The sequence below is a fragment of the Scomber japonicus genome, chromosome 16 (genome assembly GCF_027409825.1).
Source record: "Scomber japonicus isolate fScoJap1 chromosome 16, fScoJap1.pri, whole genome shotgun sequence".
NCBI classification, from domain to species: domain Eukaryota; kingdom Metazoa; phylum Chordata; class Actinopteri; order Scombriformes; family Scombridae; genus Scomber; species Scomber japonicus.
The window spans coordinates 7,105,625-7,132,602 of NC_070593.1; the positions used below are offsets into that span (position 1 = coordinate 7,105,625).

Genomic DNA, 26,978 nt, shown 5'->3' on the forward strand with positions numbered 1-26,978 from the left:
AAGGTAATGTTAGTTTTGCTGGATGGTGCAGGGCTAATGTAACTATGCACCCTGAAACAACACAGACAACAACAAGATTCTCAGCTTCTCTAGATTTAATGCAGTCAGGTGCTGTCTGGTCTTTTCTTTATTAAGCATAGAATGAATCTCTGAAGTACTGTACTGTAAAAGAAAATGTTTTTTGTATTTTGTTAAATTGGAATACAGCATTATTTAAGATATAAGATTTTGTATTCCTTTATTACTACCACGATGGGGAAATTTACATTATTGCAGCAGCATAGTGGACAGTAAAAATAGAAGAGTGTCAATAAAAAAGAATGGAGAACAATGAATAAGTAAAAAAGCCATAAAAACAATAGTAGTATAAAATATAATAAAATAATCATACCAAATTGTATTTACCTCTCTATGAATACATTTATTATTAATATTACTAAGGTGGATTAGGGTAATGTGGGACACTTTTTGCCATTCTGACTTGTGTAAATGTCACTGACCTTTAAGTGGACTTCACAAGAGGTACTTCCTGTTTGACTATTTTCCTGCCCCCATTTAATGACTGAATGATCATACCCACCAAGTCATATGATTTCTATTACATGACACCTCTATTTGGATTCAACACCAATCATGTTCACTTTAATGTTGTAGAAAAAGAGATACATGCACTGGAGCTTAGGTGTCCCACATTACACTACTCCACCCTATTATATTATTGTTATTATTATTAAATACAAGAGCTCTTTTTCTCAATTTTGAAATGACACCTACAGTGGAAAAAATGTTGCTTTAATATTTCAATATCAACACAGTCACAGACTATGAAAAAAAACAGTTTATTACTATTTGTCAAGGAGGAAAGGAAGGAGGAAAGAAGAAAGGAAAAGATGTTAAGAAGGAAGGGGGGAAGGAAAAAGAAACAAGGAAGGAAGAAAGGGAGGAAGGAAGGAAGGAAAATATGTAAAGAAGGAAAAAAGAAACAAACAAACAAAGGTAAAGAAGACGGATCAGACCCCTCAGCGGCCCAGTTATGGCCCCCGGGTCGCATGTTTGACCCCCGGTTTCTCGGTTTAGCAGCCGCTGCACCTTTAATGCGTTCCTCGTGAGCGCACTGACTCCAGTCACGTGCCTGTCAAACCTTCACAGCCTCGCGCAGCCGTCGTCAACACAACGGAGGAAGTTAGCATGAAGCTAACGAGGTTAACTCACTGCTGCGGGCCGACACAAAGTCCGCTAATATTTATAATAAGTTAATAACGTGAGCCGTCGTCGACCTTAGATAGTGTCTTCTTGCCTCTGCTCGAGTTTCAGCCGCCATGAAGTGAGAATAATCATGTTTAAGAGCAGCAGCAGCAGCAGCTTGCCTGTCAACTTCTAGGTTAGCGAGCTAGCTTGGTAGCGGATCAGCTGTTGTTTTGATCCGAGAAATAGCTTCATAACAAGCCAAACTGCATAGCTTTACATTGATTTAGACATCTGGATACACCTAAGCTAATTTACTTACTTACTGCTTGTTGTTACACTGTACTGCTCCACTGCTCAGGTGGTTAATGGCGACACATAAAGGTAAAGGCGTACCACCACCGTGACAGATTCAGTATATTGTAGGTCGTTATCGCTATCAGAGCTGGTGGGTTTTTGTTTTTGTTTTGCTTTTTTGTGATTGAATCACTAATTATCACATCCAAGATGCATGACGCGTATGAACCAGTGCCTATTTTGGAGAAGCTTCCTCTCCAGATTGACTGTCTGGCGGCCTGGGGTGAGTTGTTTACATTTTTATTTAATATCTCTGTATCAGCTACTATAGGGTTCCCAGCAGTCATGAAATTCCAGGAAAAGTTATAAAATTTAAAAAAATGTTTTCCTGGCCTGGATTGGGTTTGAATTGGGTGATTAGGTTTTGAAAAAGTTTTGTATTAGGGTATAAGACAGGCTGCATGAACTTGGACCTCCCACTTTTGCCATGTCAAAAATCAGTAGATTCATTTAATGTATATATAAATCATCAATTTCTATATTTAGCTTTTTGATATCTTCTAATTTGTAATGTGGGGCCAAACGCTTCCTCTGGATATAATTATAAAATCAAAGTGTCAAAACACCTGTTATAAGGCTCCAGAATACATCTACTGAAATGACATCTACTCTGTTAAAAATGCCCCTGAGCTACTCTCTGACATTGAGCTCTCCCTTTGGGAGTTAATTGAAATGCAGTCTCAGGTGTCAAACTTGTCTAGAAGTGATGAGTTATGTCACCAGTGGAGCTGACAAGACTGATTTCCTGCAAGCATTTCACAGCTCAGACTTTGACTGATGACTGAGTATTTGTGTTTGATGGCAGAGCTGCAACTATTAGTCGATTAATAGTAATAATGCATTTTATTCAAAGATGCCTTTCAAAGCACTCAAGGACACCTTACACACATAACACAACAACTGCACATCAAGCAATATAAATCAGGTATGGATGTGGAAGTCTCAGGTGTCTCACGTGTGTAGAAGTTATAGTTTATATCACCACTGGCACTGACCTGAATGATCTTCCTGCAAGCATGTCACAGCTCAGACTCTGATTGAAAATAGTCATGTTTGATGGTGTAATATGCCTGAAATGACTCACAGCATCCTTTGAACTGCCGCTGACTCTGAGTTTATATTCCCACAGAGGACTGGCTGCTTGTTGGAACAAAGCCAGGGCATCTCCTCCTCTACCGAATAAAGAAGGATGCAGGTACAAAGAGTCAAGGAGAATGTGGGATGCAATTGATTCCTTGTTGTATATTTTCAGAGACCCTCTCAACTTACCGTCCCCTGCTTCAAATAAATGCTTGCGTCATTTTGGATAAACGTGTCTCTCTTTTTTTCCCTAGGCACCAACCGGTTTGAAGTGACGCTGGAGAAATCCAATAAGAACTTCTCAAAGAAGATTCAGCAGGTAGACATGACTACAGAAAGATATTTTAGTTAAACACAGACCTTAATTTCTGCATAAATAAAAACGCAGAAGGGAAAAAAGCATCTCAACTCTTACACATTAAGGTTTATAGGACCACAAATCCTTATTTATCTCTGAAATATTGCCAATTGCCAACTCTCTCTCTTGGAAAGATGCTGGGAATCCCACACATGCCAAAACTTAATCATACAGTATGCTGATTTAAAGTACCAAAAGATATTATTAAGATGGCTCAGATCAGCCTTGTTTTATTATTAATGTTCACACGAGTGTCTGTTAGATCTGTGGTTAATTTGTGTTTCTTACTCTTTCCACAGCTTTACGTCGTCTCACAATACAAAATTCTTGTCAGTCTTCTGGGTAAGTTGTCAGAGACTAAAGTTGACAACTGTGAGAGAAATGTGGTCAAATCTTTGGTTGTCAATCCAGAACGTTGGTCTGAGATCTCACAGTGAGACACGTGCACGAACAACTGATTTTGTGGAAAGACTTTTATGAATGATGATGAGTGTGAGAATTTTAAGACCAAATTGTCACAGTGTGATTGCACCTACACCCCACATCTACAAAACCAATCACAATACAACATAAGATGACACAGGATACTCTAGCCTTAATTACATTTCTTAAGTGCTACTTTTTAAATTAAGTTTAAGGGGGAAACACACTTTTTCTCCTTTGTCAATAACACACAAAAGCCAAAACAATGGAGGTGAAATGAAAACAAAGTAGCAGTGCAGATGGATGATGTGAACTGCAATGCAAAGATTCACCATGCATGCAGCACACAATCTAACTGCCTCAAATTAATATCGTACAGTCTGACACAGATTGTAACCAAGATTTTATCTGGTTCTTGCACAATGTGACACGCAATAAACTTACACGATCATTTTTGTTGCACAGACTAAATGTGCCTTAATGCTTTTTTTTAATTTAAAAGATTGCTTTGCACTCAGTCTGCATCTGTTTAGTGTTAATGTTTACATTTTTCAGGTGTGTAACTATAATCTTTTCGTGTGTACTAACACACAGCATAGCGTTCATCTCCTCTCTCCATCCTAATTCTCCTGCAGAGAACAACATCCACGTCCATGACCTCCTGACCTTTCAGCAGATCACTGTGGTGTCCAAAGCCAAAGGAGCCACGCTCTTCGCTTGTGACCTGCAGGTCAGTTCCAGACCCCTTGTGGTTAGTGAATAGTATACTAGCACTACTGTTATTATACAGTGCTGCTAATGTGGTCATGCACAGTATCAAAATCATATGGCTATAAGTTAGTGAACTGAGAAGGCAGATGAGTGTCGTAATTGGAAGCTGTTTTACGCTCAAAGAGCTTTGAGTGAGCTGCTGAAATAAATTCTTTAAACATACTATTACAAGATCATAACCAGTGTCTTGCACTCCTCTGCCCATATATAAGAACATATGTACAATATACAGTAATTTACATTTTCACCATAATGTTTCAGACTTTTGAATACACTGATTGTTTCCTATGTTGTAGGTAGCTCTTTTCTACAGTTCATTTCATATTGCTTGGGAAAACTAGGACCTTAAAGGCTTAAGATTAAGGTTACACGTCATATTGAATACTTTTAGAGAATGCATTAGGAGTTAATGATTTAACAAAAGAAGAGAAGACATAAGAGTAGTGGTTACTGTCTAGCATGTCAGGTTAATTGCTCTTCCTCAGGCTGTATCAACACACATGCTGCTGTTTTCAATAAGCACATAAACACACCACACAGACAGTCTTTCAAAAAAGCCCCACAGACACTAATATATTGTGATATGATGTTCATTGTTAGGGATTACATAGCTCAAGCACTTGTCAAGTCAGTGAATGACACAGCGGATGCCTTGAAGACAGAAACACATGCATACACATGTAACACAATGTGCTTGACAATATAGGTGTGATGTGTATCTAAGTGTGAAAGATACACATCATTTGCAGTAAATGGGCTTAACATTAAAAAACATTGTGCTATCCCATTAAATTTTATGGCAAAATTGTTGTATCCAAAAGACAGTCATAACAGTATTTTTTCCCTCTAGTTCCCAAATGTCTGTGTTGCACTCATATTTTCCCAGATTTAAAGCCATGAATTGTATATTTTGTCTCTTTTGTCTTCAGCAAACCAGCCCAGGAGAGGAAAGATTGAGAATGTGTGTCGCTGTGAAAAAGAAACTCCAGATGTATTACTGGAAGGATCGGGAGTTTCATGAGCTGCAGGTAAAAATAAAATATATCAAGAGATGTGACTCATTGCAGCATGATCCAAGTAAAGAAGTTTTTTTTTTCCAGTCGTTTGACACAGTATAGACATCTTAATGTTTTCTTTTTGGCTTTCAGGGAGATTTTGGTGCACCAGATATTCCGAAGTCAATGGCGTGGTGTGAAAACTCCATATGTGTCGGTTTCAAACGAGACTATTACCTCATTCGGGTATGTGCTTTAGAAGAGGAGAAGTGTTTTGCGCTTAGCTGTGCTCATCTGTCACTACTTACAACTTGCATTGATGTTTGACACATATCCTGTATTTTGAATGTGACACTCTGATCTGTAAATTTGATAGATGGCTTTGTGGTTTGTTTAAGAGAACAGATGCTGTAGTCAGTTTGGATTCATGGCTGTTAAAATTGGTATAATGGCAACTATGGTTGGAAGAAAAACCCTTAGAAACCAGTTAAACCACCCCCCAAACATAATTCACTTCCACAGTGTTCATCTGTATGCTCAGTTCACTCTAAACACTTTTGTTTCCCTAAAATGAAATGAAACCTTATCATCGAGCTTGACTGCGTTGTGACTCACACATGAACTTGCTTGAATCTATTATTCTCTGGGAAGGTGAAACTACAAACATTTTGAATCTACCTTTCAAGTCTACAGGAAGTCAGTGTTTCAGAGACAGTATCACTTTAAAATGATCTTCTCATAACACTTCTGAAAACATTTTTGAGCCTTGACGGTTATATAATAAATTCCTGTCTGTTGTGTTATCTGTGAGTTTCTGTGTTTATTTTGGGCTCATCCCTTTGTACTTCTGATATTCTTACTGTATTATCAGTAAATGCTTGGTAGTGTTATTGCTAGCATAATCAGTAAAGCACTTCATAGCTGACCTTACAAATAATGTTCATGTAAATAAGATATTATTAAGAGGTTCTGTGGCTTTTGGCTCACACGCACTATCTCTTCTGTCAAATAGATGGATGGACGGGGCTCCATAAAGGAACTCTTTCCCACTGGGAAGCAGTTGGAGCCTCTGGTTGCCCCGCTGGCTGATGGGAAGGTGGCGGTGGGGCAGGATGATCTGACTGTGGTACTAAATGAAGAGGGTGTTTGCACTCAGAAGTGTGCTCTGAACTGGACAGACATCCCTATAGCAATGGGTAAGAAAGAGACAGAAAAACTAGGACAAGGAAGACTTCTGCACACACTCAATAGTGCAATATATAACACAAGTATTATGTGATTCTACACTTAGTTTTGAGGATATTTCAGTTTTCTACACTGAATTTATAGACTGTGAGATTCATAGTTGCTTACTGGGTTATATTTCTGCTAACACTCAAAACAAGCTCATTCATGCCCAGTCTAAGTTGCTATTTCTGTTCTTTCCTCTTTTTTTTTTTTTAGCTTCATGTCTTTGCTATAATTAACTTGTATCAGATACTAATACAAAGTGACAGGAAAGTCAAAAGGACGCACACATGCGGAATAACTGGAGCCAAAAAACCCTGCTCCAGATCTCTATGTGGGATAGGTGTTTTGCCAAAATGTGTCACCCCTGGCAGTTCATTTCACCCAGAGAAAAAAAACATCATCACTCAAGTTCAACAGTTAAACTTAAATATTTTGCATTACAGCAGCATTACACACACTAAATCTAGCCGCCTCAATCACAGATAGCTTTGTATTTACAGTCTCCCATGCACAAACATCTATTGATTCTGCCAAGGACATTCACTACTATAAATAAAATAATACCATCAAACATTTAAATAGCTTGCCAATGATAATACGCTACATTACAGAGAAATTCTAGGTTACACGCAGGTTTTTTGTTTTGTACACAGATTAGAAAACGTAGTTAACATCTGAAATAAAATTGGAAACCATCACCATGACGTTGAGCATAATGTGAGCTGGATCTACATCTACATCCTCTTTGCTAAACTTGGCATCTGTTGATAAAAGTTCCAGTTCCTGTTTAATAATAGTAAGGTTTAAAATTATAAGCAGCATTCACTGTAAAGTTGTCAAATTGCTGACATTAAATTTTATTGATGGGTGAAAACCTTATGTGCTGAATGTGGACTATGCCTCTCTGTAAAGTCTATTCATTTCTGATTCAGGGAGTTTGCTGACATAACAGTGATTAGATGCTGAAACAAACTAACCCTAAACACATTAGCCTTGTCAAGAATTGGGCCTAAGCAGCACCGCCGCCATTGTTTTATCAGTCGTTGTCATCCAGCTGCTGTCTGTCTCCATTCCTTAATCTTTCCTTGTGCAGATTGATTCTTTCCAGTTCTGTCTGTGAGGCTGTTTTCCACATGTCAGCTCAGGAAAGACAGTTTTAGATCTTTTTTATCTTGTGACAAAGACATCACAGGTCTGTTTTACAAATGAACTTTGTGACAGAAGCGATGCCTATTGTCTTTTACGGATCCTCTTTCTGCGCTCATTGGAATGCTGAAAGAAACAATATAAAGGGGGAAATGAAGCCTCCAAGCAGTGGTTTCATACAGTTTGCAATTTCCTCGTTTTGATATAGTCAACGTTGTGGCTTTGGCATGTGCCAGGAGAGGATGAGTGCTCACTCAGTTTAGAATACTTCTGACTGATTGTTCTCACTTTTCGTGGCTGGAGCAAAGAGCTTGAGCTCTCCCTGTGGGCGAAATCTGTCCTATATCCAGAGGCCAGCATCAGTCCTGTCTAGATAGCTGTCTCAGGCTAGATTTCCTGCCTCATTAGCCTCAAGGCCTCCACTCCACAATAGAGACACCTGATCTTCAGACAGACAGAAAGTATATGTTTGAAGTAGAGCTGCAACAAATTTTTTTTGGACCAGTTGTCAGCAAAAACAAAACATTTTGAAAAGAGAGGCTGTCACTGACATTTTCATGATTTACTGACATTTCACAGAACACAGAATAATAGATAAAGTACATCAATCGATAATGAATATTATTGTCAGTTGTGGCCCTAATTGGAACATCAAAACTTCATAAGGCCATGTTAATTAGTTTGAGATCAATTATTGCACATGTTCCTTTGTCCTTTTCAATGTCTGTTAATATTATTTCAAAGAAGTTACCTTAATGACTTGCAGAAGATGTCAAAAGTATTATTTTTATTGCAAACCGTTGATCAGTTGACATGCATCACAAATTGACACCATTGCCTCTCTTTTTAATGTTCTCAGAGCACCAGCCTCCATACATCATAGCAGTTCTCCCTCGGTATGTGGAGATCCGGACCTTTGAGCCGAGGCTGCTTGTGCAAAGCGTGGAGCTGCAGAGACCTCGCTTCATCACCTCGGCAGGGTGAGGGTTGTAATTTTTGTTGGGTTTTCTGTGGAACTATCATTGTAGAAGGAGTTTAAAGTATATGTTTGCTGTTCAGGTAATGAATGGTGGTCTGTTTTGATGCTGGTTCTTATGCTTGACACACTTAAAAGAACACCTACATTCATTATCATCTCCTTTAATTTCAGATACTGATGTCAGTCACAACCATTTCTCTGTCTTGTTTTCCCCTCTTGTCTTTCACAGGCCAAATATTGTGTACGTAGCCAGCAACCACTTTGTGTGGCGCCTGGTTCCCGTGTCAATAGCCAGCCAGATACGACAGCTTCTTCAGGACAAGCAGTTTGAGTTGGCTCTTCAGTTGGCGGTGAGTAGCAGAATCACTCACTTCACTAATAGGCCATGTCATTAAAATCCTGCAGATTCAATCTGTGCTTTAGCTCCGAGGATGGGAACATAAAAATCATTTATCTTGATTAGTGGCAGGACGTTGAAACTGTAAAATACTGACAGCTTTTAACTTTATATTCAGCCAATCAAGTAATCTAGCTTTCCAGGAGCATTTCCAAGAATAAAAAAAAGGCCGTTCATATTGGTCTTGCGTTCCTGGAATCGAGGCATTCTGGAGACATTTTGCTGTAGCGTGATGAATTTTTTGGTCATGTTATTTTTTTTTTCCTGTCAGAAGATGAAGGACGATTCAGATGGTGATAAGAAGCAGCAGATACATCACATCCAGAATCTCTACGCCTTCAATCTGTTTTGCCAGAAGAGATTTGATGACTCCATGCAGGTTTTTGCCAAACTCGGCACAGGTACGCCTTTCACAGTGAACACCTGATTCGTCTGTTCAGGCAAATGTTTATAAAACACAACCAGACCTGGATCAAGTTAACACACTGCTGCTATTCACTACAAGAGTGTAGGAATGTAGGACAGTAGGAATACACATTAACTGCCTGATAGCTTAGACTTTTGAAAGTGCACCACTGGAAGATAGTCATGTTCGATAAAGTGACCCAATTTGTCCCTATTTGGTGATACTGAACCACCGTTATGATCTGCATTCATTTAGAGCAGCCTGATTAAGATAAATCTGGTCATAATTATATCAGGTTTATTCTGCTTTTTTCTCTTTTCTTGAACTTATCAAACATCTGTCTCTTATTGTGAATATTATGTTGAATATTTTTATTTACATATGACTTTCCAATATAATGATGTCACATCATGTGTCTGTGTGAAACTTTCTTTTTTTTTACTCTAATCAGGTCTTGATTTCAAGTCTGATAAACTGAGATTCTTTGTGTTGTATATGTCATGGTAATTCTTTGTAATATAAACTCTGTCCTCTAAACTCCCTTTTAATCAAGGACTACTAAACAAAGTATCATATGTGTAATACAATTCAACACATTTCTCCTCCTGTGCTTTGCAGATCCCACCCACGTCATTGGGCTGTACCCGGACCTGCTCCCGTCAGACTATCGCAAGCAGCTGCACTATCCCAACCCACTGCCTACGCTGTCTGGGGCAGAGCTGGAGAAGGCTCATCTCGCTCTAATTGATTATCTTACCCAGGTTTGACCTTACAACACTGGAAAAAATTATAAAAATGTTTGAATGAGCATCTCATTTGAGGCAAACTAACAAAAGCCTACGGTTTATATTAGACTAAAAGTATATAAAATGGTCAAGAAAAGTGTAAATGAATTTAAGTTCAGTAATAACTGTGCAATCAAAATCTCTTTCTCCTTCTTCACAGAAACGCAGCCACCTTGTTAAACAGCTGAATGACTCTGACCCCTCCACAACATCTCCACTCATGGAGGGCACACCCACTATTAAAAGCCGCAAAAAGCTCCTTCAGATCATTGATACCACCCTGCTGAAGTGTTACCTGCATGTAAGACTATCTTGCATTTCTCTTTTTCATGAAGACATTTCAGAACATAAATCATTACACCATATTTGTAATTCTGTCTTTCTAAATTTACAGCATGCACTCTGCACAGTGAGAAGCTCTTGTTGTTCTTAAAAAAATAACTGATCTATTGTCTAAAAAATGATTTGAATAAGTTAGTAAATGCAAAAACTGCACAGCAACACTTGGCAATTAACTTGACCTCACACGTTTACTGTAAAGCAACAAAAACTGGGTCACAGTTTAAGGGTCATTCAGGTGTAGTAGCTGTAATAAAAGCCGGTCTGGTTTTGATTCAGGGAAACAGATGCCTGGGCATCAAAGCAAAACCTTCTATTTACCAGGTAGTCTGTGTGTCAAACCTCATCTCTGGTCTAGCACTAACTTGTGTTGGAATGAGGAATGAGATCACAGATAAAAGCAGCCAATGTAAGTTTCTCTGCAGGATGATTGGGCTCTGTGTGAGGAGCACGGCAGTTTGGGGTGGACCTCAAAGTCTTTCTGCTGTTCTTCTGTGCTGATACAAGCCAGTTCAGGTTGTCTGGGCTTCCAGGAAAATTCCACCAGGTGTTTACCTTTTTAGAGTTAGAATAAGCACTATCTAATCAGATGGGAAGGCGGAGATGATGCTGGAGTGTCTGGAGTATCCTTTCAGCTAGTGCGTGCTTCACATTGACAAGAGTCTGCACCAGATTATTTAACAATAAACATACTGAAGCAGAAAGGAGGAACTAATTTATGAAGTCATCCTCTTGTAGTCTTTGGGTGAAACACAAACTGAGCTGTAAAGTGTTGGATGCATTCATGTTTGGGAATGATGTTGTGTAATCTGCTCTTCCCCTCCCATGTTTAGACCAACGTGGCCCTGGTGTCCCCCCTCCTTCGGCTGGAGAACAACCACTGCCACATTGAGGAGAGCGAGTACGTCCTGAAGAAGGCCCACAAATACAGTGAGCTCATTATTCTCTATGAGAAGAAGGGCCTGCACCAGAAAGGTAAGAGTCTGCCTGGTGCTGTAGCACCTGTGCTGCAAACCATCACATATATCACATGTTTAATGAAGTGTTGAATCTTAATTTGTTCCATAAGATCTGAAAGGGTGTAAGACACTTTGAGGTGTCTACATTCAGTTTCACTGTTATAAAGGCCCAATTAAATCTGTTTTGAGTACAGACTGTACTCTGTAGAAAACCTAAAAATGTAGTTTTAAGCTTTTTTGGCTCTGACAGGTGGTGTGAGTCACAGACAAACATCTGAAAACTGTCAATATTTATAAGCTGAATTTTTATACCAAAATCAAACTATGGAAGTGATCTGCATGACGTAAAATAAAATCCTTTATTGACAAAGTGATTTTTGTATCGGCCTCAAAAACATGATATATAGTATTTTCCAGGTCTTAATCTGTGTATTTGTACTGAGCTCGGGTTCCTTGTAAAAACAATTTGAATTCCATTTTGTTATTTGTGATTCATGGTGTAATAAGTCATTGAAATGTAGAGGATTTATTAACCTTCATCTGTTGTTGACTCCCCTGGAAAACAGGCAGGTATTTCACTCTCTGGAGTTCAAATGCAAGTTAAAATTACCTATTTTTTGCATCTGTGCGTGAGAGCTGTTGTTGGTTACATAAGCAAATAGATAGCAGAATGCATATTAAAGAAACAAAATGTGGATAAGTTCATTCAATAACAGAAATTAGTCACGTGGTAAATATATTATACATTAAACTATGTTCATGTATACCTCAGGAATTTCTATAATCACATTCAGACATATGTGCACACTGTAAACTGAACATTGAATTTAAAAGGTTTCAGTCAGATTGTCTCTCAGTGTGTCTCTGTCTCTCTTCTGGATGAATGAACAGAAGTCTGCGATTATTCTCAAGGAATTTATACTGACCTTTAATTCAAGGCAGAGGCAACTTTATCAACTTAGTAAACCTTAATATAATAAAGCCCTGTTGCTTCTAGAAGAAAAAGCTGAATTGCAGCCAAGACTCCTCCTATGTTTAACTTTTTATTTGCCAAAAAAAAAAAACCTTTTCAAACTACTTGGAATAAAAAACAGATTTATTCTGTGATTTTTCTCATACATTCTCAATATTTTTTGAATTAAGGAAAAAAAACATTGAACAATAGCTTGTTGTACATTACAAGGAACGTTTTCCCAGACTTTCTGTCGAAGGACATCTGTGAAAAAATCAAACAAGAAAACTGCATCTGATAATACATACAAGTAAAGTTTCTCTTTATGAAGTCTGCTCTCTTCTGTAACGACAGCCCCTCGTCTCGCTACGTGCTTTCCGAAAAATTAAAAATCCCTTCATATTGACTGAAGTTTTTTTAATTAATCTTGAATCTCTTTCCTTTTGAAATGTCCATTAAGATTAATGTTTTATTTCAAGTCAGAAATCATCAAACAGCAGTGTAATCAATCAACTGGATATTGACTGATATCAGAGTTTAACTGTGAGGTTTATCTGTTTCAATCCTCGGCATGACAACTTAAAAAATAACAATAAAGCACATTGAATCATCTGTTCCTGATCTCTCTTTCAATTAGGATGTTGAATTCAGGGTTCAGTATGTAAATGTCGGCTCGTTCAATGCCAGACCTACGTTGGCCTCTGTCAGCGGTCTCTTCATTACCTCCTCATTGAAATACAAGAGCCATTGTGTGCTGAATTGTTCCATTATGTTCAAATTCAATAGGTACCAGTTTTTGGCCTTGTAACAAAGCTGTATTCTAGGCACAGGGTGGACCTACTCTCTCAGGCTTACACAGTTTATCTCAGAGGAGGTTTCCTGCATGTGGTCGACTCGTCATCGTCGTAGATCTGAGCTGTCTTAATGTTATTTGGTTTTGGCCGCGTTTCGCAGCAGATTGCGGGCTGTTCTCGCTCTGAGCGCGGCTGGTTTTAATAGACCTTCTGCAATTTGTGCTTGTGATGTCATGCTGCTCGAGTCCGTCTCTCTCTCTCACTCTGTCTCTGCCTCTGCCAATTCAAACCAGCTGTTCCCGTTCACCAATTAACACCGTGCATGTGCTCTGTCCAATTTCTGTTGACAGAGGAATTATGTAACGCAGCGTACAGCAGAGTAGATGACGTCGTGCTACTTTCCATCACTCACATTTATCCCACATTTTGTTCTTGTTCCCCTTTTCACTCGCCTCCTTTCACTCCTCTTCACCCTGATTGCCCTTTCACAGCTCTGCAGGTGCTGCTTGACCAGTCCACCAAGGCCAACTCTCCACTGAAGGGCCACGAGCGAACAGTGCAGTACCTCCAAAGGCTCGGTAAGGCTCAACGGCCAACTCAAATCTGTTTTAACTTAATCTCAAAGTTATCATCTCTACTAAATATCTTGAATTTGTTGGAGGACAAGGGTGGGATTTTGGGAAAACCTCTGAGAAACCTTTCACAGTGATTAATTGGGAATGTTGGATAAAACATATAATCGTCATCTGTCGCATGTTCTGCAGCCTTTGGTAGGTTTCGAACTGCCTAAAAGCGCCATGTGTGTCACTACTTGCTGTGTAACTAGTTTGTATCTGTGTTCCAGTGATGCCAATATAAGTACTGTAATTACTGGGAAATTGGCAGTTTAAAAGTAATGTGTTTGATATTGTTAAACATATCAGTGTCGAATTAATTATGACACAGTGGTATAATTACTGAGTAATTATCTCGTGTAGAGTGAGGCCATGAGGGAAATGGTCTCCAGAAGCTCTTTTTAATGCCTGTTGTGTTGTTACTGCCTGTGTGTTTTATTAAGACACTCTTCCTTAAAAACTTAACTTTTCTTTTAGCTTTAGAATAAACGTGTTGGGAGAGAAATGTTTTGTTTTATTTCCATCTGTCTTTCACATGTTTTCCAATCTGTGATTTCTCAATAGCAAATTTCTTGTGAAATCAGATCTACTGACAAAAATATCAAAGCTGTGTCCTTGACAGTTGTTTTATTTGTTCATGGTAACAATGCTCAGTTACAGGCAGTAAAATGGTAACAATAATAGCAATAGAGCAATGATAAGAATAATCTCAATTTCTTTCTCCATGACAAATAAAACCAGGTCATTTTAGGACTGTTTGTGATAATGTAAACATCCCAAAAACACTCCAAACAAGAGTCTACCTGGAAATAATTTGTTTTCAAGTATATAAACTTTATTTAAAAGCCCACAAACTGTTCATCTTGCTTATTATATTTTGAATATTTCTTAATATTTTTCCATAAATTCAGTTTGAACCTCACTGAACTTTCTTTTATGTTAGAAAATTAAGCATTTACAATAATGGTGATATTGTGTGTTACATCTTGTCTGGGACTAGCTGGGTTAAATACATCAAATCATTGTTGTAATCAGTTCCTAAAGGTAAAGTGCTGCGACTCCTTAGAGCTGATTACAGGCTTAATCATGTACTGTGTCTCCATCCTTGCTCGTTTTCCTCCTTGGTGAAGTTAAACTTGATTATCTGCTGTAATCTTCCCACACAGGAGTGGAGAATCTCGGCATAATCTTTGAGTTTTCACCCTGGGTACTTAAGATTTGCCCTGAAGATGGGCTAAAGGTGGGTCACAGAGATTTACATAAAGTCATAAGAGGTTATTTGTTTTGTTCTGTATGCATTTAAATGTGCTAAATTGCTTTATGTTTTATGTATTTATTGTTATATAGAACCCTTCATTTACATAACCTGATATTATTATAATGACAGCCGGCACTTTCTCTATAAAGTCAGGCTGTAACGTACGTCCACTTACGATGCAGAAACCTCTGCTGTAGGTTATTAAAACACTTCCTTCTGTCCAGATCTTCACTGAGGACCTGACGGAGGTGGAGACTTTACCCAGAGACAAGGTGCTGAACTTCCTGAAGGATGGCTTTAAGGAGCTTGCCATCCCGTATTTGGAGCACATCGTCTACGTGTGGGACGATAAAGGCCCCGAGTTTCACAATGTGTTGATCCAGCTCTACCTGGAGAGGGTTCAAAGCCTCATGAAACAGTACCTCAACTCACTGCCAGAAGGTACGAGGAAGAAAACATTTATTTATAAGTAAACCATTTTTAGCACTATAAAAACAGAAAATGATAGAAGCTATATTTTAGAATTTTAATAAGCAATTATAGGCTTATTGCATTATTTTCATCCTGATGCAGTAGATGTTATTAGAGGTACTGTCAGATACTTAACGTTCACTTTTATCTACCTGAAGCAAAGCCCAAAAATAAAGGAAACTTCTGAAATGTAAGTGCGCAATTACAATTCTCATGTTGAGTTTTTTTTAAAAGGCACAGGCCCCTTAACAAAATATCACCACAATTTTTGATAATCAACTTAGTGCCAAAGGAGTAAATTATATTTGTAATGTATTAATGGATATTTATGTGATTACATCATTGCATATGGATTGGGTTTGCCGTTGCTTCCTCATCCAGCGAGTTGTCTCATTGCTTTGCAAATAGAGCCTGTCTGCACTCATTATGAAGTCCATCCATCTTTTCTGTTTGTGCCTTCTAATGCTCATCCAGGGGACCAGGCACGCCAACATGTGCAGGGATGCTCATTAAAGTGCACTCTGTTAGCAAAATGAACTAATAAAGCCAACTAATTAAATAAATAAATCTGCCCTTGGTGCAGGTTATTGCTTCATTTTGTGTTGTGAAGCATATTGCAGCCTGATATTAAAATGTTGTTTTTCTGAGATTCTTAACAATGAAATTGGACTTGGTTAATATTGAAGCCTGTTTTCAGCTCTATAATTTATATTTTTATCTACAATATTCATATATATTTTTTTAATCTGGTCAGCTGCTCAAAATCCCAGAAAATATAGACAAAGACTAAGAAAAGCATTTTTACCTTAAAAACAAATGTAATTATTAACAGATTATATAAATTGTTGCACATCAATCTTACATCGATCAACTAATGAATTTAAATGCCCAACTGTTTCAAGCTCGTGATACTGTAATAACAACCTCTGTGCTGTCGCAGGAGTTCCAGCAGTAGCTGCGGGGAAGGAGGACGGTGCTCTGGGAGAGTTCAGGAACAAGCTGCTGTCGTTCCTGGATATTTCTTCCAGCTACGAACCAGCAAGACTCATCAGTGACTTTCCCTTTGATGGTAAGAACTTTACATAAGAATTACAGATGTGTGAACAGCGAACAAACAAGACACCCTCTCTGTTTGCTTAAGAGTGGTTTAAGAATGTGAGAATAATGTCTACAGCATTAAAATCTTAAATATAGAAGAAATTGTTTTTTATACATCTTAGAAACGTAACACAAGAAAACAGTATTTCCTGTGTTTCCTATTATACCTTGTTTATATACAGTATGTTTACATTTATAGGAAAAAGTTTCACCCAGGTTGTGTATATATTGTGTTTATATCGAATGTTGTAACTCGTACCTTTAACCTTGTTTTGCTTGTTTTCTTCTCCAAGGCCTCCTGGAGGAACGGGCCCTGCTTCTAGGAAGGATGGGTAAACACGAGCAGGCACTTTTCATCTATGTGCACATCCTGAAAGATACTCGCATGGCTGAAGAGTGAGTACTCAAAAAAAAAAAAAGAAAGAAAAAAAAAACCCACCACAGACTGCTCTGCTGTTTACAGATTGGGAAGTTAACACAAACCACCAGCAGCCAAATGTTGGTCTGTGCCTGCTCTGTTTGAGAACTCCAGCAGCTAATTTGGTGATAATTTCCTTCCTGAAAAGAGTAAAATAGTGAAAGTGGTAGGAGGTTTGTTTCTGCCCTGTAAGACTTTTCTTCTTCTTCTACCAGACACCCAAATTATTATTATTATATTTTAACCAAAACAGATCATATGACCTAATTTGAGCCCTCCTGATTGTCTGATTTTGAACATGCTGGTTAAATAAAATTATCTTTGCTAATGATTTCCTCTGTGTGTTCTGCAGCTACTGTCGCCGGTACTACAACAGTTCAGTCGAAGGGAATAAAGACGTAAGTATTTTTTTAAGTGAATTTTAATGTTTCGTTCATTTTAGATTCTTTCCCCTTTTTCCCCTTTTTGATTTTATCGTGTTTTTTTTTTTTTTTTGGTGTCCTCTTGGATTTTATTAGAGTTCTGTTTGTTTTTGTTTTTTATCACGACCATGTTTTCATTGTGTCCGCTCTGCTGCCTTCTGTTAAGTGCCTTTGTATTTGCAGAAAGCGCTATAAAAATAAAATGGATTATTTATGTCACAGGCTCATTTCCAGTTCTTCAAAAAAAGAAAAAAAAAACACCTGATATCTCCAATTTTCTTTCTCCATCTAACCTGAAACAAATGCTGATGTTGTCTTATGTATATAAAATGTTGAATTACTGAACCATGGAAAATTAATGAATATGTATGAGAGTAGAGAGAAGGAGGGGAGGCTGAATCAGTGCTGCTTCTCTGATAGGCACAAAGAAATAGGATGCTGACTATTAGATGTTCACTGCTATTATTGCTGGCACTAGTATTTCATTATTATTTATTACATATATGTTTTATTTTATTAAGTTTTTTGGGTATTTTAGTAATTATTTTATTTAGACATGTTTTATGTGGCTGTCATGACTGGATGCAGCTGCTGTAACCAAGTCATTTCCTGAGAAGGGTCAATAAAGCATCCATCTATCTATCTTATTAAACCAGTTAAACCAGGCTGACTTTTATAAACTCGCCACCAACCTCTAAATTCTTTGTAGAATTTAATCATTATTTATAGTGACATTTTAATTTCCTCTGAAATCAACCTTATGTAATCATTCGTGCTTATTTTAATCCTTGTTTTCACAAATGAATCCTGTTTTTCAAACTGTGGCGGACTTCATTGTTGTTTATTATCGTCTAGCATCGTATTTGTTTGTGGTCCTGTTGTTGTACTAGACTCTGTATGTTGGCATTTACTGTGAAACCCAAGCTGTTTTTCTCTTCCTTGTATGCCTACATAATAAATCACAGGTCATCCGCAAAGTATTTACAGCTGAATTGTGTTCTCCGCAGGTTTATCTGTCTCTGCTGCGGATGTACCTCTCACCCCCTGACGTCCACTGCTTGGGGCCCATCAAGATGGAGCTGTCGGAGCCACAGGCCAACCTCCAGGCAGCCTTGCAGGTCCTGGAGCTTCACCACAGCAAGCTCAACACCACCAAGGTAAACACAAGCAGTGCAGCGCTTCATTCCTCACCAGGGTGACTTATGAACAAATAAATAGATCTATTTTTATCTCTCTGGAGTACAACATGTGTTTACTGCATCATGACAGGACCGAGTCTGTCAATGTCGAGTGAGTTGTCAGGCACAGAAAAAACGAGTCTTCTAACACTTGGATTAAATTCTTGAACTTAAATTAAACTTTTTCTGCGTGGCACATTCACATCCGATGCGTCAAACTGCTCATTAAATCAGAAAGCAATGAATTAGTTTCTAATTTAAACCAGGGTGCATTATTATTATTATTATTAGTTGATTCTTTGCCATCGCTCATATTTGGTAATCATCGTTAATTCATACAGGCTGTTGCAGTGACATTGATGAGGTTCAGCTTGTTTCGACTGGATTAAAAAGGAGATGAAATAACATGATTAACGCGATCGTGCAACCTTAGCTGTTTGGCATTTTGGTATGAAATTAAAGCAGTGACTGAAGTAAGCACAACTTATTGAAGGATTAGATGTAGTTGTTGTTTTTAGATTTGAGATGAGAGCAACTCGCACTGTAGGGGGTAATCATGCTGCTCCCTTTGTGATAAACCAAAAACAGATTTCCACCAGGGTGTTGATCTCTCCTGAGAGAGAGAGAGAGAGAAGGAGAGAGAGAGTGAGAGAGAGTAAGAGGGAGTAAGAGAGAGAGAGGCGGCTGCGTTGCAATATGATGAAATTCCTCTCATGTACCGGTTTTAACTCCCTGCACCCAGAACTAAAATAGCCAAGAGTTAATTGAATAAAAGTCATTCTGTTCATAACTGGCTCATGACCTATTTTCCTTGTCAAAGCTTTCACTCATCTTGACGTAATCCATCAAACGCTGTCGAGTACAGCAAATATATTCCCAGAGTGCTTTATAGAGCTGTTTCTGTTTTTCAATAAGACACAGCTGCCAACTGTAAAAAAAAAAAAAAAAAAAAAAAAAAAAAAACTTCCACGCCGTCCACACATCTGGGAGAAAACAGTCATTCAGTGCATTGTATATTTTTCCCTTCCATATCTTATCACAAAGGAACAGCGGCACTATCTTTGAAACGCCTCCCCTGCTCCACTGTGTCACTGTTAATATTTAAAAGTCCAAAAAAAAAAAAAGCAAGTTTAGCTGTTCTGAGTTCTGGTTGTGAAACGCACCGTATCGGTCTCTGTTGTCTGTGATTTTAAGTGGATGTGATGGTGTGTGGAAGGCAGCGCTGATCTGTGTCCGACCACAGACATGTCAAATTATGAGCCTGTCTAAAGAGAAGCGCTGCAGGTTTAATAAGCGCGTTTCGGTTGAGATGGGACAGAAAGGAGCTCTCCATCTTGTCTTTTCTTTCTCACTCTGATTCTCTAGTGCTCCCTTATTGACTTTTATGGCACCCCTCTTTCATTTCCCCTGGCCTCACTCCCAGACTCTGCTTTGCCAAGAAAGCATAAAGAGCAACAATACTGTTCAAAACTAAAGACAGAACTTCTAACATGAAGCAGTTTGTTTGCATATTTAAGCAGTTTTTTAACATTTTTCAGCTATTTTTTAACAATTGTTTGACCCACAATAAGTCATGTATAGTTACATTTGTATATAGCAATGTTTCACCCCCACTAGGCCAAAAAAATATATCTTTTTAATGTCAGAAATAACACAAAGTATCCATTCATTTGGAAATCAATAGTGTTTGATAACATGCGTTAACCTCTGTTTCTTTGCATGGGATTTTTTTTGGTTGCATAGCTCCTTTTTTATAGGAAAAGGGCAGCGTGCATAATGTGTGCGTAGTTGAGTGACAGTGAATGCGAGCCGAGCAGAGGAAAAGGTTAGCAGTAAATTGTTAGTCTGGCAGTAAACGTACAGCACAGATTACAGTATGTCAGTAAATAAATGTTGCAGCTTCTCAAGACAAAGGAAAGTGTTGTCTTAGCGACTGCGGGCTAGCCTAACCTGACAATGATTAACAGCGAAAACAGAGAAAAGTGTGGCTGCTGAGTCTCCCCCACCCCTCCAACCCCGGGGAAGGGGTTTCTGAAGCTGTTCAACCAGCCAACAAACACTACTGATGGAGCATACTGGCAGCTTAAGGAGCCCTCTGTGAGCAATATGGGCAATTCAGCAAAGTAGCTGCTGAGGGAAAGTGAAACATTTTCATTTTCATTCTCATTCCCAGACACGTAGAGCTTTTCTGCTTTAATCTTCCACAAATATTTAACAAATAACAGATGTTTTTTTAGCAACCTAGACACTCTGCATTACTGTTTACCTGAGATAAAGGACCGGACGTCTCTCTACTTTCTTTAAACTTAATTCTAACAAAACTGAGCTTCTCTTTATTGACCCTTAAAATGCTACAAATACTACAAATATAATGCTGGAAGTGTTGGTGTTATATTTGTTTTTTGTTGTTGTTTATTGTTTTTTTCATTGCCAAAAAAAGACTATTATTATCGGTGTCTCTGACTTAGAATAGAAACGTATCCTTCATGGCCTAATTTTCCTCCTGTCTCATTCACTGCGATGTCCTTTTCACCTGCCCCAGTCGAGCTGCCCTGGCACGTCTTCAGCTCATACAAAATGCAACAGCTCGGCTATTAACTAGCACTGGCTGCAGCTCTCACATCACCCCTCCTGTGTTAGCCTCGCTGCACTGGCTGCCCGTGACGTTCAGGATCAATTTTAAGGTTCTTTTTAATCACTTTTAGGGCGCTGCATAGTTTAGCTCCTGCCTGCATTGCAGAGCTGTTTAGACGTTACGTTACAGAGAGGCCACTTAGCTCATCCAACCTAAACCTGTTGGACACACTACGCACCAAACTAAAAAATAAAGGTGACTGTGCTTTTACTGCCCTGACATCCAGACTTTGGGTCACTCTCCCTGCTCCCATTAGATCAGCTGGGTGCTCGTTGTGTTTCTATTCTCTTCTTTCTTTGCCGATCTTGATGTAAAGCACTTTGTAACCTGTTATCATGACCATTGGTTTTCTTGCAAGGAAAAACAGAAAATACTGGTTGGCTTGTCAGAAATGGTCAGAAAGTCTAAAGTAAAGTTTATTATATGATGATATATTGTATAAAATATATTATGTAGCATATTACACAAACTGCATGTACTCCAGCTTTTCCTCTCATTAACTCAGTAATATTTTAGTTTTTTAATAGCAGTGAATTAACTCACTGTTTGGATAAGCTTTTATGAATCTAAAATAAAGAGTTAAATGAATTTGTGCACAAACTAAATTGCAGCTCTGTCTCTCAGTTGTTTTCCAGTAGAACACACTGGCGGCTCAGAGCTGCCTGTGTGAGTGTAATTAGGCTATTTGTACTGATTTGATTAAATTAAACCGAGATAGAGGACAAGAAGACAACTGGACGTTGATTGTGTTTAGTTCCCCTGAACATAGAAGCACACGGTCGAGGTAATTGAGTTAATTTAGCTCTGAAGGTAAGAGAAGATGCAGTTGCCAATTTTGGGGAAGCGGCAATCAAACAAGTTATACAGCAAATTACTGTTTCCAAGAGGAAGTAATGTAATATTTTCATTTTGAAATGATTAATGAGCGATGTTAGGCTTTCCAATAATGATTCTAATGAATGTGAAAATGACTATATTGTTGTTCTGTCAGCAGAACATGAAGATTGCCGCCATTGTGACAGAAAATGCTAATTTTAAAGAATAATGAATATAAAATGAGTGTCATTGTTGTCTTTTAAGCTTCTGTCGTCTGATCAGTGATGTTTTTGTTTGGTTTTGTTTCTCCAGGCCATCAATCTGCTCCCGGCAAACACCCAAATCCGAGAGATCCGGGTCTTCCTGGAGAGCGTCCTGGAGGAGAAAGCACAGAGGAAACGCTGCAACCAGGTGCTGAAGAGTCTCCTGCAGGCGGAGTTCCTCAGGGTGAGTCCTGGAGCTGAAGACTTTCTACTGTATGCATGGTGCTTTATGTAAATTAGATTATACTTTTAGGCTGCTGCTGTGACTGATAGATGGTTTATGTCAAAGAAAACTCTCCCTAAAGGAAAAGTGGTTTCATGTGGTTTTGGTGGGAACTGATTCTTGTGCTCTGACAATGATGTTAATAAAATAATGTGAGGCTTTATATTTGCCCAGAGGGGAGTATTTATAGGTTTCCTTCTGCAGAGGTCAGAGAAGAGAGTCCGCTACAAAACCGCTTTCCTTCATCTGACAGATTAATTTCACTGACCCTTGAGATGCGTGGGCGTTGGCTGATAGATGAAACCTAAAACAACCTTCTCAGTATGAAGGACTATTAGAGAGGAAGTTGAAGATTTAAACTTATGAACAACGTGGATAAATTCAGCAACTCTCTGCTCGAGGCTCTATTACTGATGTCTAGAGTGAGTGTGTTACTCATGTCTTATACACTCTGTATTTATGTTAGATGTGCTTTATGTCATTAAACATGAGGGCTGTCATGATGAAGGAATTTACCCTGTGGTGATTCACAGTGACTTAAAAGTGCAGTATGTGGTAATTTACTTTTTTTATGTGAAAATCAAGGCGTGTTACTCTGATCATGTGTCTTCCAAATGGAGCGAAACATGGAAAAACACTTTATTTTGTATTATGGCAGGAAACAACGTTGGTCTCCAGCGGAGTTCTCTTAAACCTGCGATTTATGAATGAAGTCTGGCTGGGCGCCCCCTTTTTAGATTGTACGATTGGTGTAAAACTACGTTACCTCACAGGTAGTCTGTTTGGCCGAGCGGTGACCCAGGAGAGTTTAAATATTAACCAAGAGAAATTATTCATACATCATCACTTTTTTACTACCGAGCCTCAGTCAGCTCACCCAGAGTTTGGCTCTGAGGGCTGGGCTCCAGGTTGGCTGACACTCTGCGTGGTGGGTGGGATCAACCGGAGTCGCCCAACCAGCGTTTTTTGCGATGGCCCTTCTAAATATTCAGTTTCCAGGTGATAGTAGCACTATAGTGGATCAGTCTGCACCCATGACATCTTGTATAGTGTTTGGTTTTTTTCCTCCAACACATACTTGTGATGTGTTGTACAATCTATCACGCAACCTTTGCTAAAAAGAGGAAATCTAAGATGTTGCAGTATTCTAGTGCAATGGGTTTTAACCTCATTGCTTCTTAATATGAAACAGTGTTTTCTTGCAGCTCTTGATCACAGGTGACATGTTTTAGTTAGAAATTAGACCAGAAACAGTCGTGTGTTAAAATAGCTCCGTGGTCTCTGTTAGCGGAGATGTGTTGTTTAACGCACTGGTGAAATAATAAAGTAGGATCCAGTTGGAGTAACACATGAATGCGTTTAAAAGCTTATCACATGTCAAAACACCGCACAGAGTTTGGTAACATTCACCAACAGGATTTTACATGGCTGGAAGGATATCACAGCGCAGACGGGACATTTTTGTCTCTTGTTTTGACGTTAGTAAGGAAAATAGTGGAAATGCAGCGCTCACTTTACAAAGCAATCCACCAGGAACTGCATGTATGTGATTGGCCTTTCTGGACGACGCCACATCGCGTTACAGCTTCTTAACCTAAGCCCTCTGTGTTTATTCATGCATGGCTAATATTTTGGTCTGAATGCATCCTGTTAGCAGTTATTTCGTGATAAAACTATTCTGTAGTTCACAAAGAACTGATAAAAGTCCCAAAAATAAAGATCATTTTTGTTTCTTCCAGAACAATGGCCGCTCACCTCTCATCATGTCACAAAAAGAAGGATTGCAGTGTCCTGTAAATAAGATTTTATCCTGAGTGTTTCATGATGTTAATGTTCTACAGTCGGTCCAAAATACTCAAGTCAAAGTATTAGGGATAAAATCTAAGGCTATGCTTTCAGTACTGAGGCAACACTGCTACTATCACCTCAAGTGTATTTCATTAATTAAACATTCACTGCTTCCAGCTTCTCAATGTGATGCTTTTTCTTAATCTTATGTGATGGTACACTTAATATGTGGCTTTTGTGCTTTTGGTTGGACAGAAAGAACAATCTGAATATGTCACCTCGGGCTCTTTTCCTCACATGTGAACATACAAAATGATTCAAATAGTTTATGGTTATTAACTGTCATATTTTCTGTCTACAGGTGCAAGAGGAGCGTATCTTCCACCAGCAGGTGAAATGTGTGATTACTGAAGAAAAGACCTGCAGGGTCTGCAAGAAGAAAATAGGAAACAGGTAACGTTGTTTCTCTCTCTGTGTAGAAACTGAAAGTTGTACTCAAAAAGCAGGTTTTGTGTCATTAGTAGGCTCATTTTTAATTGCCTTTCTCTGAGTTATTTGGAGGGTCTCATCAAGATCCTCATTAAAGTTGGATTATGACACACTTGGTATAAACAGAATAGTCTGTTTTCACATATTTTATCTCTTTTTTTTCTCCTGCAGTTTTTAGTTTTTTATGCCTTGAGCTTCACGTTAATTTCTTCATAGATTTTAATTAAACCCGTTTTCATTTGCTCTCATGTAACGAGTAATGAAACATCCTCTGGTTGTTTCTCTGTCTCTCTCTCTCTCTCTCTCTCAGTGCGTTCGCCAGGTATCCCAACGGCGTGGTGGTTCATTACTTCTGCTGCAAAGACCGCAACGTGTGTCCTACTGAGCAGTAACGCCTCCTCCTACTCCTCTTCCTCTGCACAATAACTGTTCAGTAATAGACAGTTAATCTCTCCCTTCCCTCCCTGTGGACTCCAACACTCGGACATCCTCGAACTACAAATATATCAGATTGTTTGGAAATGCCCGAGTTAAATGGCGGGCTCCATCTCCAGAGCATGGCTGGCATTTAGCGGACGCTTGTATGCAAAGCACCTTTACAGAACCATGAGTGAAGACGTGTTTTTTAACCTGAGTTTAACCCCCGGTGGCACATTTGTTTTCATGCCCCGCCCGCCAAGCAGAACAGAAACTTCTCTTATCTTCTGAAAGCAAAAAAAGGCGGCGACTTTCTTTCTGTCTTTCTTTCATTCTCTCTGTGCATGAGGCAACAGGTGGAATGTCCGGGGTCGCTCACCAGGAGGGGAGGAAGAGAGAGAGAGAGAGAGAGAGAGAGAGAGGAGGTAGAGTCTTGACATTTGAAAAGCATGTGTCACTGTAATGCTAGAAGGGATTCACTGCCCTACACTCGGAGGAACACGGGGGCTATTGACAGACGCGCAGCAGAAAAGGAGCTGCGACAACAGAAGTTAGTGCCTGTTCTCACCAGGAGATGATTACAAGCCTCCAGTCTGTGCTTGTTTTTCTTTTTTTTTTCTTTTTTTTTCTGCCTCTCACGGTCTCCCTCTCCTTCTGTGTAACACTGTGTAGGCCTAAAAACACCGCTTGATATGCCATATAGACTCTACTGGAGCACTGTTAAATAAATGCCTTTTGTGACTCTGAAGATTGTATTTACAGTGAAGTCAGATGTCTCTTTTTTTTTTTTGTTAGCATGTGCTGGTACTGACTAAACAAAACAAATCATTCATCTCGCAGTATGTTTTTGTATTTACACTTATGAGGCAACTCCTTCAGCAAACATATTTGCAGCTTTGTGGGTTTTTTTTGTTTCCACGTTTACTGTCTTAAAGGTTTGTGAATAATTACAGTTTATCACAATTATCAGGAAACACTCTAACTCATTTTTGTCTTATCTTTCTTCTTTGTGTATTATTTTCTACTTGTGTTTTTTTTCTTTCTTCTCTCTCCCAGCTTTATTTAAGGTTCATGAAGTAAAACTTTTTAAAGGCAGATCACAAAAAGTACAGCACTTTAAAAGTGGATGGATGGATGTCCTGTTTATTTATTGATAAGACACACATCTAACAGACAGAAACTGGAAGTGATGTGAATGAAGAGAGATGAGAGGTGTGATTGATCTGTGCATTTTAAAGGCAATATTGTTATAAAACTAGTCTGTTTACCGTCCGCATGGGAGGTGATTCAAGAAGCAGGCCTCCCACGTTTAATGAGGAGGAGGAGGAAATGCAAGCAATGAATGTATGTTACGTCGAAGCTCTTTTTTCAGGATTAAATAGAACAAGTTGGAAGTCGGATAGTTCTGAAGTTTTGAGCATGTTGCAAAAGTTTAAAAACATCTTTTTTTTTTAAGTTAACTTTCACAAAAAGTTGTAGCATTTACCTGCTCCTTCAAACACCATCCTCCTCTTCTGCTCTTAAAGGTTTGCACACAATCTCTGCTAAGACTGTTTCAGAGTTTTGTTCTGTGTTTTTTTTTTTTTTTTTTTTTAATTATTGGTAACATTTGTACCACTGTGTGTATAATTGTATAAAGATTGAGAGTGTTGATGACAGATTTGATTCTGAGGGGCGACCCAGCAGGTACCATCTGTCTGTCTGGCTTTAATCGGTAATAAACAAGCGTTTC

General features: G+C 38.7%; 1 protein-coding gene across 1 annotated transcript; it reads left to right on the top strand.

Moving 5' to 3' along the window:
- Positions 1–1,197: 1,197 nt before the first annotated feature.
- vps39 (VPS39 subunit of HOPS complex) lies at positions 1,198–26,978 on the top strand. The gene is made up of 24 exons (XM_053335934.1): positions 1,198–1,765; positions 2,672–2,737; positions 2,877–2,941; positions 3,280–3,322; positions 4,039–4,133; positions 5,104–5,202; positions 5,323–5,415; positions 6,182–6,365; positions 8,405–8,525; positions 8,754–8,874; positions 9,196–9,322; positions 9,946–10,088; positions 10,273–10,413; positions 11,285–11,426; positions 13,648–13,734; positions 14,937–15,010; positions 15,253–15,469; positions 16,440–16,568; positions 16,891–16,993; positions 17,368–17,413; positions 18,445–18,594; positions 22,379–22,513; positions 24,702–24,793; positions 25,140–26,978. The coding sequence occupies exons 1-24, from the start codon at positions 1,693–1,695 to the stop codon at positions 25,219–25,221; spliced, it is 2,628 nt and encodes an 875-aa protein (XP_053191909.1). The 5' UTR covers positions 1,198–1,692; the 3' UTR covers positions 25,222–26,978.

What these genes read in the sequence shown, in the direction of transcription:
- vps39 (XM_053335934.1), top strand. Translation starts at nt 1,693, where the DNA reads ATGCATGACGCGTATGAACCAGTGCCTATTTTGGAGAAGCTTCCTCTC. An exon ending in AATTCTTGTCAGTCTTCTGG is followed by an intron (nt 3,323 to 4,038) that starts GTAAGTTGTCAG and finishes ATTCTCCTGCAG; the next exon opens with AGAACAACATCCACGTCCAT. An exon ending in CAGTGACTTTCCCTTTGATG is followed by an intron (nt 16,569 to 16,890) that starts GTAAGAACTTTA and finishes TTCTTCTCCAAG; the next exon opens with GCCTCCTGGAGGAACGGGCC.